This window comes from Dromaius novaehollandiae, chromosome 5 (assembly GCF_036370855.1).
Source record: "Dromaius novaehollandiae isolate bDroNov1 chromosome 5, bDroNov1.hap1, whole genome shotgun sequence".
In the NCBI taxonomy this organism is placed as follows: domain Eukaryota; kingdom Metazoa; phylum Chordata; class Aves; order Casuariiformes; family Dromaiidae; genus Dromaius; species Dromaius novaehollandiae.
In genome coordinates this window covers 1,923,747-1,937,070 of record NC_088102.1, presented here as the reverse complement: position 1 = coordinate 1,937,070, position 13,324 = coordinate 1,923,747, and the positions used below count along the sequence as shown (strand labels likewise).

At 38.2% G+C, this 13,324-nt stretch overlaps 1 protein-coding gene across 2 annotated transcripts in view; it reads right to left on the bottom strand.

The window, feature by feature from the left end:
• FANCM (FA complementation group M) overlaps nucleotides 1–13,324 on the bottom strand; it is an 81,437-nt gene that overhangs the window by 7,159 nt on the left and 60,954 nt on the right. For both annotated transcript variants that reach the window (XM_026118220.2, XM_064511795.1), the window contains 5 exons: nucleotides 5,719–7,516; nucleotides 3,769–3,848; nucleotides 3,594–3,662; nucleotides 2,926–3,063; nucleotides 179–335 (listed from right to left, as the gene is read on the bottom strand). In XM_026118220.2, the coding sequence (XP_025974005.2) occupies nucleotides 179–335; nucleotides 2,926–3,063; nucleotides 3,594–3,662; nucleotides 3,769–3,848; nucleotides 5,719–7,516 (2,242 nt within the window). The remainder of the gene's footprint in view (nucleotides 1–178; nucleotides 336–2,925; nucleotides 3,064–3,593; nucleotides 3,663–3,768; nucleotides 3,849–5,718; nucleotides 7,517–13,324) is intronic.

Genomic DNA, 13,324 nt, shown 5'->3' with positions numbered 1-13,324 from the left:
CTCATGATAGAAATGGAGAAGGTACAAATAAATAACGGCGAGCACCTAATTTACCATAGCTGAAGAGTTTACTGCTTATAAACTGACATATACAGTAACTGAACGACCATGCCTATCATACACCACTTTATTAAGTGATACTCTTATCTTAAAACCATAAAAAATTTTCTTTATTCACCATTCAACACTTGTGTGAAGTCTGCATCATCATTGAGAAACTGGACGAGTGAAGAGCTCAGCTCATTCTCCGAAACATCAGTCTCATCAGACGAAACACCATCTGCATCTTGCTGGGAAAGCTCAGCTTCTTCCTCTAGAAACTGTCTTGCTGCATTCTAAAAAAAGAAGAAAATACACACAAATTTAGAGTTAGAGAAGCTGGCTCCCAATTAATGTTCCATATGAGATCTCTGATTAGATCAGTTCATGAATTCAGAAGATAACTGCCCAGCTGACCTCAGGCGTTAGCTTCCAACTTAGAGTCCTGCACAAGGGAAGTGATGCAAAGAACACAAAGTTCAGTGAAATACATGAAAGATCGGTCCCACCACAACAGAAAGATGAAGCTGGAGCCAATTAAAGAATGCTAGCCAAAGCTATGTAGTGTCTCTAGCACTGTTTGCACCAAGACTAGCTAAGTAGCACAGACAGTTTACTAACACACTGCAACTAAACTACCCAATAATATTATCTTATAAATCTAGTTTTACTCATTCTAACTTGGAGTTGCTTACAGAAAAGCTGTTTCAAGTTAAAAAGTCTGGATTACTCTGAACCTAAGTCCAGCAGAAAGTTCAGGTGCAGACATCATATTGGTTTGCCCTTTTCTGTTTAGGACTTAGGATGGTTTCATTAGACAATGAACCTGATTATTGAGGAAATTTTCTTTTTCATGGAATTTGGGACAATTCACAGAGGAACTTCAGCAAAGGAAACATGATATAAACCTTGAAGTTCCCTCAATAACAGACAACAGAACATACCAAAGGATGTCAGTGAAACAAAACAAAAAGGTCAGGAAAATGTCTTTCCAGAGACACTTCATACTAAGCTAATTTTTTCTCTTATAATTTCAGTTATAAAGCAAAATCTGAAAAAAAAGGAAGAATAATCATTACATATTTCAACTACTCCAAAAGAATGATTTGTTTGCCTTTGGGATGTTTAGAATATAACATACAAAGCTGTACATTTTGCTTTACCACAAGGAAGAGTGAGGCATCTTTTGCATGTAATAAGTGCTATTTCAGATTTTCCAAATTTTCTTAAGTTGATTCTCTTTTAACTTCTTTGCTTGCATCAATTAGTAAACCTGACAGGCATTATTAATAGTTCCTTTGCTAGAAGAGTTTTGGTTATTTTCAAACCTGCTTACAGGAAAGAACACTCAGTGCTATTGCCAATTAGTCTTAATCCTTCTTACTAGTGGAAGACCATAAAGAGGACAAACTCTGCAGCGACACACTGTGACAGCAGAACTAACAGTCAAGAGTCTGGTCACACACAGGAAATAAAACATTATTGAATCTCATTCAGTGCCAGCTGGCTATTTTGGTCATGCCGGACTTTTCACAAGCTCAGTTAATCTAATCACAGACCACTGCAGCGCTTACAACTCCACTATCAGTAATTCTGGCAGAACGCTGTAACTGGTGGTGGCCTAGCAGAATGACTTTGATGTCTTGGATCTTCTGAGGATGTAGAATTCTGACATGTTTATCCATATGATGTTTAGATAAGATGACATGTGAAGGCAGAGTAGAATTTCATAAGAATACAGATAACATACTCTTTTCCATGAATCTTTTGGTCTCCATTCAAAAAAATGTTTAATTTCACCTTCCTTATTCTTTGTATTCCAGAACATAAAGTCTCCATAATGATGATCTTACTGGCTAGAAGTGGGTTCCTGAATGGCATTTTTCAAGTTAGCAACCACAAGATACTCTTCTGGGTGTGATGGTTAAAGCACTAAAAACATGCAACATAATGTGCCCTAGAGTCCTGATTACTGTAATCTCCTCCTAGTGGAACGCACATCCATGCCTAACCAAGAGCTTTCCAACTTACTATGAATATACAATGCCGGTCCTGCATCCGCTCAACAAGTTCCTGACTCAGTGACAGATTAAAGTATAGAACACTGAGCTAAGACTTAAATTTTGGGTGAAGGGAGCATTTACTCTCTTAAGATGTTCAAAGTTGAAACCATTAGAGCAGGTCATACATTCATATGATCAAATGTCCTAATAGTGTAAGTTCTGGAAAAGTATCTGAATTTCCCAAGTCTGACTAATCTTTGGGTATCTCTTTACTTGCAGTATAAATTCCTATTTTGCTTGAGAATGTTATTGTGCAGGGTCCTGGAGACTCCTCTGAAAGTCAGGCAAGGGAGGTGAGAGATAAAATCATTATCCAGCATTCCAAGGTTTCATCTCATCTCCAGTTTGCAACATACTTGTGTGAAATAGATATTGGCATCAACACTACTAAATGATGTCCTAAAAATGAACTACTGCCCCAACTGCATGTCTACTGTAATACAGTTGTACCATGAGATTCTACATAATGCCATAAAAACAGATATATACACACACACAGAGGCTCCAGAACGAATGACTCTATGACACAGTAAATTTTTGTCCCAAGGATGTGAAACCAGTGCTCAGCATTTTTGACACTTTATGTGTTTTTAAATTTAAATTTATACAATTTAGAAAATATTTGCAGTTTATCCTTGCAGTTTGGACACAAAGGAGAATTTCACTAATTCTCGTTTTGGTTCTTTTTTTGAAACATTGCAAACATCTGTACTTACATAGGTACAGCTATGTCAAAGCGCTTTAGTTATCTAAATTACAACTTCAGTGCAAGCTGCTCCAAATTTGCCCTTCGAAGTGTTAGAAGGGACAGGTAACCTCATACCTTGCACGTAAAGTTGCCCTTGACCTTTTGCCGTTTCGCAGTGGTTGGCTGTTTCCTGTCACAGGCTGCTGAGCTGCTCTCCAGGGTCCTCCTGGAGTTCTTGTGAAAATCCATGCTGTCATCACTGGACACATCGGACTAGAGGAACACATCACAAGCACTTTAATAAGCAAGGCTAAAGAAAGCAGAGCATTTTAATTACACAGGTATCCTTCAATATCATTTTTTTTCCAGCAATGTCCTATTTTCACGCTAGAAGTTGCAAACCACAATAATGCTAACCATTCTACTAAATAGAAAAGTAGCATCTCTTCAGAAAGGAACAAGAAAATACGGTATTTGGAAGAAAAATCAGGTTAAATGTGACATGAACATTTTATTGATGCAAAGCTTTGTGGAAGAGAGGCTATTTTACTGCCGCTCACAAAGGGAGAAGCTCAGCTTTTATGTCTGTAACAATAATTCACTGCCAAACAACTACAAATTCATCTTAGAAGACCTTGGGAAAGAACTGAAAGGAAAAAATTACATCCCGACTTGCTTGATTTTATAGCATAAAATCTTTTTAGTAAGAACACGTGCGTACTGATTGGAGAAAGATTAAATGTTTAAAAATACAATCCATAAACAAACTGTTTTTCCTCTATATCGCCAAAGCACACACTAACCATGTTAAGCGGGTGTCTACGTTTTCGGACAGCATGAACTGGCGATTCAAAATCACTGTCATTCATAACCTGTATAAACAGAAATAAGTATAATTGCAAAGATGATTTGTGCTTCTATGTTTGGCTTTCTTGTCTTTTTTTGCTTTGCTTCTCTTCCCCCCCCAGTAAGACTCACATCAGGGGACTTCAAAACATTTTCCTTATTCCTATTTTTTCTTCGGATAACAACCTCTTCTTCACTTTCACTGCTTGTTCCTACAGAAAAAAACAGTAAACAGCATTTGTAAGAAAATGTATTGTTCACAATACAATATTGCTATAACTGAACAACCAAAATCTGTCTCTTACAAAAGTACCTATACAAGAGATTACTTATTGATCTATGTGGCAAATATTGTTCTCTTTAGCCTTGTTAATCAAAATAAATAAGCTCCAGCTGAGATGTACAATAAATCCTGTTTCCCCAGAGCTTCTGAGCAGCAGTGACAACCGCAGGCAGCACCGACAAAGCAAAAGGAAGGTGAAAAATGAAACTAAGGGGAAGGAGCCCTTTTAAGATGAATAAGTGTTATGCTTCTGGCAGGGTGGCGGGGAGGGAGGCTTGCTCCCGGCTAAACCACTCACTGGTTTGAGTCTCTTTATGGAAAAGCACAGAATTCTCAAACATTCCTCTTCTAACATAACATATTTAAGTATCAATATTTCTCATTTCAACAAAAAGCTGGGCTTATCTAGTCTGGAGAAAAAAATGGCTTGGGGAAAGAGCCCCAACAGGAGCTTTGCAGCCCCTCAGGGGAGGCTGCTGAGAAGATGGCAACAAGCTGCTTCCCGAGGCTCCCAGGGGAGCCATGACCAGCTCCTGGCTGGACCAGGCATCTCCGCGGCTCCCTTCCAGCCTGAATCCCTCTGCAATCCCAGAGCACCAGTTCAGGGTCTCTTATTAAATAAATTTAATAAATCATGATTTTTTTTTTATTCAGCAAACTGAGGCATGAGTTTGAAGGTGTGATGATTCAGGAAACAGCGAGGCTTTTGGCAAACAGAAGTAGTCAGAAAATCTGGTGACCAGCAGGCAAATTCAAAGACAACTAAAAAAAGATGCTTTAACCACCAAACAGACTATTTATGCTTAATTTCAATCTTTAAGGACAGTAGCAAAATCATTCAGGAAAACTCAAAATGCCCTATGAATCAGATTTAGCAACATTAAGCCTGAATGATTATTACAAATGAAGAAGAATGACAGTCAACTATGCATTGGCATACTTTACTACAAGATAGGAAAAAAACATTTTTAAAGATTTAATGTTCCTAAAACAGAAAAGGACAGAAGGGGAGAAAGAGAAGGGGAAACAAAAATAGATTAAAGCCTTCAAACAGTTAACATTTGAAGACAAGCCAGGTTTGAGCAGGAGTTCTTGTCAGGAAAAGTTTAAGCACACGAGTCAGCTGTCACACAACTAAAATGAAAGAAATCCATCAGTATAGTTTCTATCCCTCAGGAACAATGAGAGAAAAATATGAAAGGATGGATTTAGCGATTGAAGTGTACCAGATCAGGATGATTATGAATAAGATACGAGAGGATTAAGAAAGGGTTTTAAAGGCAGCTACAGTTCACACAACTGTCTCCCATGGTTGCACTTGCGAAGAGATTTCAGAGATTCAGCCCAGAGTACTTTATCTAATACGTATATAGGTATTTCAGCCTCAAATGGCTAGTCAGTACATGGGGTATATTAGAAAATGGTAAGTTTCTGGAAAGTTTCCTCATTGAGCCAACTTTTAGTATTCTAACCTTTATTCCCTTTTTCCACCCTCCTTCCCAACTAGGTCAAAAAACTTAGTTGAAGATTCAAGAGATATTGGATTCTACATTCTCATTTAAGCATGAAGCTATCAACTACCTCTGCCACTGAAATCCCTACTTCAAGTAGGAATTACATGTGAAATATGCAGGTTTGCGTCTTCTAGGTTGTCAGCTCTTCCCGAGGGACAATCAAGTGCATCCAAGACTGAACTCTCAAAGCGCTTTCTAAGCAGGCTCATATTTACTTTTCAAGTGTCATCTCTCAAATTTCCTGCCTAATGCTAGAGAAAACATTCGTAGGAATTCTTTTGATACCTTCAACAGTCAGCAGCTTTCTTCCAGTTGGGGTAGAAAGTGAAGTAGCCAAAGCTGCAGGTGCTCCACTTCCCATTTTGTCTCCTGACTTCAAAGAAGAAGCTGCAGTGGCAGCATCTCCCATCACTTTTGTGCGACTTGGGCTCCAACTCTGGGATGGCAACGGTGTGAAAAAGTTTGCTCTCTCTAGACTTTCGCAATCCCATTTTGGCGGTGTTTGAAGCCTGGATTTATCATTCAGTAATTTATTTTTATCTTCAGCAGATTTAACATCTGCATGATCACCTGAAGCACCATTTGCTTTTTTGATATTATTAGCATTCATATCTTCTTTTTCTAAGATTTCATTCTCACACTCCTCAATAGAAAACCCCAGATCAAAGGTAACAGAAAACAATTCTTGAGAACAGTCATATCCATCTTTATCATCCAGAAATTGCTCAGTCACACTAGTATCACCTGACATTTTCATAGCTGTGATTTTACCGCTTATCGGCGGTTCCCAGCAGGTTTTGTCTGCATTCGTGCAGCACTCCTCAGAAAGAAACCACTCAGAGCCTTCTCCTGCAGCTGGCCGAGCAACATCCTCACCTGCATTTGACATGACTAAATGTTCATCGCTTGTAGAAAAAATTTCATCATTTGTTTCATAAATGTGTTCACCTTCAAATAAATGTATACTCTTCTCTTCATCAGTAATCACTTTTTTCTCATTCATTGCAAGATCACCTTTATCTTCCTGAACAAAGCATTTATTTGAAGGGTTATTTGCTAGAGCGTGATTTATTGTCAGCATTTTCTTTTGAATTTCTGTGAGTTCTTCTCTGTCAAACACACTATCGAAGCTGTCACTCCAGTGAAGCCCCTCTTCGGCTTTATCACCAGCAGCCTCAGAAGATAATACAGTTTTTGCAAGACAGGTATTTATGGAGGCACCCAAGTCACTGGTGGCTCTTGGTTCAGAAGGATTTTCAAATGGCAGTAGTGAACTATCAGCTTCAGAAGAAGCAGGAAAGACTCTGTCCTGCAGTCTGTCTGAAGAACTGTTGGAAACAGCATTTTGAAAAGGACAGATTGCTGCTTCTCCACATCCCATGGAGCTTTCAAAATCATCAAGCTTATTCAAAGGGGGAGGAGACTGTGATAAAAGCCTTTGCACACAGGAAAATACTCCTTTTAACCAAGAAGATTCCTCAGATGGTGTCACAAGTGCAAATGAATCTAACTCTGATTCAGGAAGATAAAACAAGCGAGAAGAAACAGGTGATTTCTCAGCTGTAAAGCTACCATAACCAGAATCTGCATGGTTCATGCCCAGAGAGCTATAAGCTTTATCTACAGATTTGCATTCCTTTATTATGGTACTTTCATGATTTATAGTACTTTCATTGCTATCACATAAGTCAGTAAATGCATTTAAGTCAAATGTCACCTTCTCTATTTCGTCATCTCTCTGACTGCTCTGATCAGTAGTTTCAGCCAGTGCAAGTCTTCTTGCTGAGAAAGAATCTAAAGCATTAGCTCCTGCAGGCAACGCAGGCACTTCCAAATTTAATCCAGAAGTTCTTCTGAGGGTCTTTGTGTTTATTTTAAATGCAGAAAGAAATTCACTCTCAGTATCATTTATGTAAGGCAAAAATGGTTTTACTTTTGATCTGTGTGCCATGCTTTTTCTAGATGATTGTGCTTTCTGATCAAATGCGGAGCTGGTCATGGAAAATGGGCTTTTATTCCTTTGAACATGAACATCTTCAATACGTAAGTAAGGCTGAATCTCCAATTCATAGCTGCAGTCTCCCTGGGGAAAAAACAAAGTGCAATATTTATCATGAACACACACAGATTTACATGGACCTGTCAGAAGGGTATTTTAAATAAGTGACAAGGTTTCTCTATTCCAAAAAAATTATTAGGAAGAAAGAAAGGAAAATCCTTTTCATTTAAGGTCACAAGTTTCAAACAAAAAGTCTGCCGGAAGCTTAACTACACATCCATGCTTGGGTAGTCAAACCTGAATGATTTAAGATGACGAGAAGATACCATGCATAATTAAAGATGGCATTTAGCAGAGCTGCAATGCACAGCACTCCGCACTGTGCATCTGCACCACGTAGTTAAAATGCAATGCTCAGAATATCAACAGCAAGGAACTTCTCTCTGCTAGTAAGAAATGTCTTAGGTGTCTTAGCCCTCAGACAGGCTAATGCTACTAGGCAGTATTTCTGGAAGGACCAGCAAATTCAGAAAGGTGCTGTGAGGAAAAAACAAAAACAAAAAATAACAAACAAAAGCCCCAAACCTTACTCAAGTACAAGTGAGCCTGGAGTTCTTTTCTCTTTATACTACCATTTTTGCTATTGCCATTGATGACACATTACAAATTTCTCACCTACATACGCAGTTTTTTTCTATTGATACTTATTAATCTTCTGTTCATAAATATGCTGACATGCCTTTTAAAATAAACTTTTAAAATAGTGGACTTTTAAATAAATGTAGTATTACATTTCTAGGAATGAAGTAATTTGATATACTAAAATTAGCAGCAAATTTACAGGCCATGTTTAAAGGGAACCAACTCTAAAAAATATCCTTGAAAAAGGCAGCATTAGATCTTGATAGGACTCCCAACTAGGTATCCATGAGAACTGCCTGGATTGAAGAGTTACTTATTTGTTGTCCTTCTCACTCTCCCTTTTAAATTACGATTGCAAAATTAAGGCATATGATTTCTGAAAGGAACAATAAGGGCAAATGAAGCTCTGACAGTAATGGTTTGAAACCCTCTTTCAAAGTTCAGATCTACTTCACTGAAAGAAGGTAGAAGCTCTTTCTGTCAGTTGACTCGGATAAATCCCCCATATTACACAATCCCTGATATTACACAAGGTATTCTGAAACAATAGTGGGTGATAAAACTGACTCTTCTAATAAGAGGTTTACTTCTTCCTACACAAAAACCATTCTCCAAAGGTCTTACCAGATATAAACAGGAAAATATAAGGTCCTCACAATCATAACCCCGAACCCTCCTTGCTGTCTCAAGAGCACATTATTAGAGCAGCAGCCCTACTTCAGCCTGTACCAGCCATGCTGATATTCACTACCCAAACCCCAAGAACACTAATATCTTTCAGTAGCACATAACAATCTTCCATCCTTTCCTACATCTTCCCAAGCTAGACCTTTCATCCCCTCTCACATGTACCCATGCGAAGAGCAGGCTCCTCTCCTGCGGGCACGATCCCTGGTCTTCACCCACAGAGAACACGACTTCTCATTTCTTCAACTGCTCTGTGCGCAGAGGAGCTGTCAGGAAAGCTTACAGAGCTGTTCTCAGCAGTGACTCCGCGACAGCGACTGATAAACCAATAAACCTGTGACCCCAGCAACTGATGGGGGATCATTTCTGAAAGAGGTTGTGAAGAAATTAAACAGAGCTTCCACAGACGATGCACCTGAAGCTGCTGCTAAACTACCTTATACTGCCAGGCTTCTTACGGGAGCCAGAAAAGTCAACCATGGAAAACAAGATCTGGAAGAAAGTCTGCAAAGTCAGTCTATCCCATTCCACAAGGCAGAGGACTATACCTAAAATCACCCCTGGCAGTTTTGTCTAAATTTATTCCTGCAAACACCTCACGGCTGAAATTCAAAGCTATCTTCCATGTATTTGTAGACTGATCACATCCTCCCATAGCTTTAGGTCCTCTCTGAGAGGCTTCAGTGGACAGAGCAGGTTAGCCAGTATCAACACAATTTGCTCACTCTCACACATTTTATGAAATAAAACAACACAACAAAAATCAGCATTTAGATTTTAATACTAACTTCACATACAGAAGGCACACAAAGGACCACATGCAGAATAAATAAGAAAATCTGTGGACATGCTGTTTTGGGGTCAGGGCACAGCTGGTAACAAATCCTGTTTACGGTAATGACATCTGTGTCTCGGTGACAAAAGGTGCACTTTCTAGAAGGTCTGCACAGTAGAAAGGTAGAGCAGGAGGAGGAAGTTAAATTGCTAGAGATTCAGTTCTGAAGAGCTGTGAAACACCTTCTACTCCATATGTCACTGAAGATGATGTTACTCAGCTACTGCATACCTATTGCCCATGCTTAGGTTATCTGGTCTTTATAAGTGAACACATCCAAAGGAACTGCAGCTCAGATTTTTAACCATGAGCACGACAAGGAGTTCTGCAGACTATAAATGCTGATTTACACAAAGTCTTAATGCCAAAATAGTGAAGAAAGCAATTATTAAAAAAGGATTAAAGGATGATATTGATATTTGTAGGTTCCAAATGATTATCTTCTTTCAAGCTCAGTCAAAACAAAGAATCAAGATATGGACCTCTTCATATAAAATAAAAGAAGAGCAATAACAAACAGCAATCAATAAGACCTGGACAAATTAACTTCATAAATATGATCTGAGGAGATTACATGCTTTGCTGACAAGGTAACGGTGCTGATAATGAAATGCTTAGATTTCCCTAAGTAACATGACTGGATGTTACACAATGTTTTGATTACAGCATCCAAGCATTATAAAAACAAAACATACATTAAGTGGATTAAAGATTGATTAGCTGCCAAACCACTAACCCACAAACCACTGCTCTTCTCCACCCAATATATTTCTAACAGGCCCAGCACAGATCATTCTTGGCCCTACATTGTTCCACATTTATATCAGTGACCCAAAACAAAAATTCAGCACTGATCAGACCTGCAAAAAAAGATGAGGGAGGTAAGTATCTGAAGGATAATTCAAATGATGTCTGGAGCAGGGGGTAAACTAGATAAAAGAAAACAATCTATGTTTAAAGATGGCAAAACACAAAGCTGTACATTTAGGAACAGCAACAAATAAGAACCATATCATGACATCCAAGAGACCTAAAGAAACTCAAGAATGAAAGTCCTGAACTGCTAATGGTGGTATGTAATCTCTGGCTTTGGAAATTTGGATTTGGAAAGCTATAGGCTGCTAACCTGATACATTCATAGAAGCTATAATAAATAATATAATTAGTGGATGAGTCCTCTTCAGAACAGTCAATATTGCTTTTGAAAATAAAAATCATACTTTACAAACCCATTAGATTTCTGTAAAGGGGCCAACAAGCAAAAACATGAGGATGCGCTCAGGCACACTTGGCTTTCTGAAAGGCTTTCAAAGTCTCTGCCAAAATCTTTAAAGGAATCTAAGCAGAGTTGCCAAAACAGGAAAACTTCTTGCACGGATAAGTAATTGGGTACAAGATAGAAAACAGGAATGAGGGGATTTTGCAGTGAGGAACTTCATGAAGCCACTACGTATGGCCATGGTTATCCTGTAGCTTGAATGGTATATGTAGGTCTAGCCTCCTTATCTCAGAAATGATTTACCAGAGTTGGGAAAAGTTCTGAGAAAAGCAGCAAGAATCAGCGAAGTATGGAACGGCTTTCTATATAAGAAACAATCAAGTGAACTAGGATCCTTGAGCCCGCAAAAGAAATCACTACTTGAGGATGCAACAGTCGTTTGCAAAATCACCCATGGTCTAAGAATTGCAGGTAGGGATCAGCTGTTCACCACCTCTTCCAGTACAAGAGCTGGATTAAAAGGACAACTGCCCATGTCCATAGAAGAGAAATCCAGTAAGAGTCACTAAATACTCCCTTCAAAACTACATCCACCTCAGGAATTTCTTGAGGCAGAAAGAGAGGGTGGGAGAGCGTTATGAGGATACATGTGATACATATGATACATGTCCCTGTATGGGTCTTTTTATGTTAGGAACAAGGAAAATTTGCTTCACATTCAAGATGAAGTACTTTAAAGAGCGAAACCATACCTCCAGCACAATGCATAAATTTACAGCATATTGCCATCACCAAAAAAGCAAATGCAATCATTTAATTTTATTATTGGCAAAAAAATAGCAAGTTATAGCAAGGATATGCCTATGTAACCTATGTAACATACGTAGTGCCCATGTAACTGGCACAGGTACAACACCTAGGAAGTTCCCCTACTACCATCCGCTTTTGAGAAAGACTGCCAAAAACCTCAAGTGAGTTTCTAGACAGCCAAAAGCTATATAAATTCCTACAAATATATCTTACTGCAAGAAACTCAAGGAGTTCAATCTACGTAGTTTGACGGGGAAAGGTAAGGGGTGACCTAACTTTAAGTGTACTAAGTATACGCTTAGGAACAGAAATTTACACAAGGGTCTTCGATTTAGCAGACAAGGAAATAAAAAAATGTCCAGAAGTAGCTCACTAACTGTTCAAGCAGAAGTGATTCAGGAAAATCCTGCAGACTATCAAGTCTGCTTCATGCAGCACTTACCAGTATAAGTTAGCACACCAGTCCTTTCTGTTTCAATTAAAAACCAGAACAAGGCATAATGGTTAATCTAATGAATAATTTGTGAGGTCAGGGTCATTTTGATATAAGCAGCTACTATGGCATGTGTCTTCAGGGGTGAGATCCCTCCTCATCTATTCTTGATTGGCTATTCTTAATTATGTATCCAAAGCACATGAAATTAGTTTTTGTCCTTAAATTTGTATTTACAAGATTTGCCTTTTATTGGAAGCCCAATTTATGTTCAAGACAACTATTTCAACAAACAAGCAAAAAAATCAACAAATCATACCTAAAAATAAGTATTAGTCATATCTAGCTATATTTACATATGTGAACATTCATTTTCTAAAATTACAAAGGTAGTCAATGTATATTAGCACAGGACTTATATCCTGTGGAGCAAAAAAATAATAAAAAAGAAAAGGTCTAGAAGAACTGCTGTGTGTGAGGACAACAGCCCAGAAGACAAATTTAGCATCTAGGGCAAATGTTAGTAACCTAATTTCAGGCTTACATGGGCTTATATAACTTTTCTAATTTGCTTTATTCAACTTAGTCATACAAAATACTCTCTCCTATACAAAATACTGTCTCCCAGAATATCTAGTTACTGCTGAAGGACAGAGTTGTAATTATCATGTTTTCGCCTGAATGTGTACAACTTGTTGAATTTTAAATGATCTGATCAGCTCTTCCATAAGCCGGTGAGTTCTAGTGTATATCAGCTACTCAGTAAATAGGTCATGCAGGAGGGGAAAACAGCCCTCACTCTCGTATTATTGTCCTAAATCAAGGATCTTGCTTAGAATTACTGGTTTAAGTTTAAAAAGCAATAGATTTCTTAATACAGAAAATAGAAAAAGTAAAATTAAGATATTAAAAACTTCATTTTATTTATATAAGTTCCAACATATATATTCCAATTTCACTCTCCAGCATTTAAATTTAAGGCACCTAATTCCTTTCAGGAATTTGGCTTACCTGTTTTGAGAAACTGGGCTGCACAGAATAAAACACTCCTCTGAAACTGCTCAACATAAAATCCTTCATTATTTATTCCTGCCTAGTAATAAAAGTGCAGCAAAAAAAGGAAAAGGAAAAAGTACCCACAACTGTCAGACAACGGTTGCTTTAACCCAGGGTCTTGTATCTGACCAATATGAGAGTGTGTGTAAAAATAAAGAAATTATGGAGTGCTCCCTCCCCCAAACATACCCCTCTCTCCACCCAGGCTGT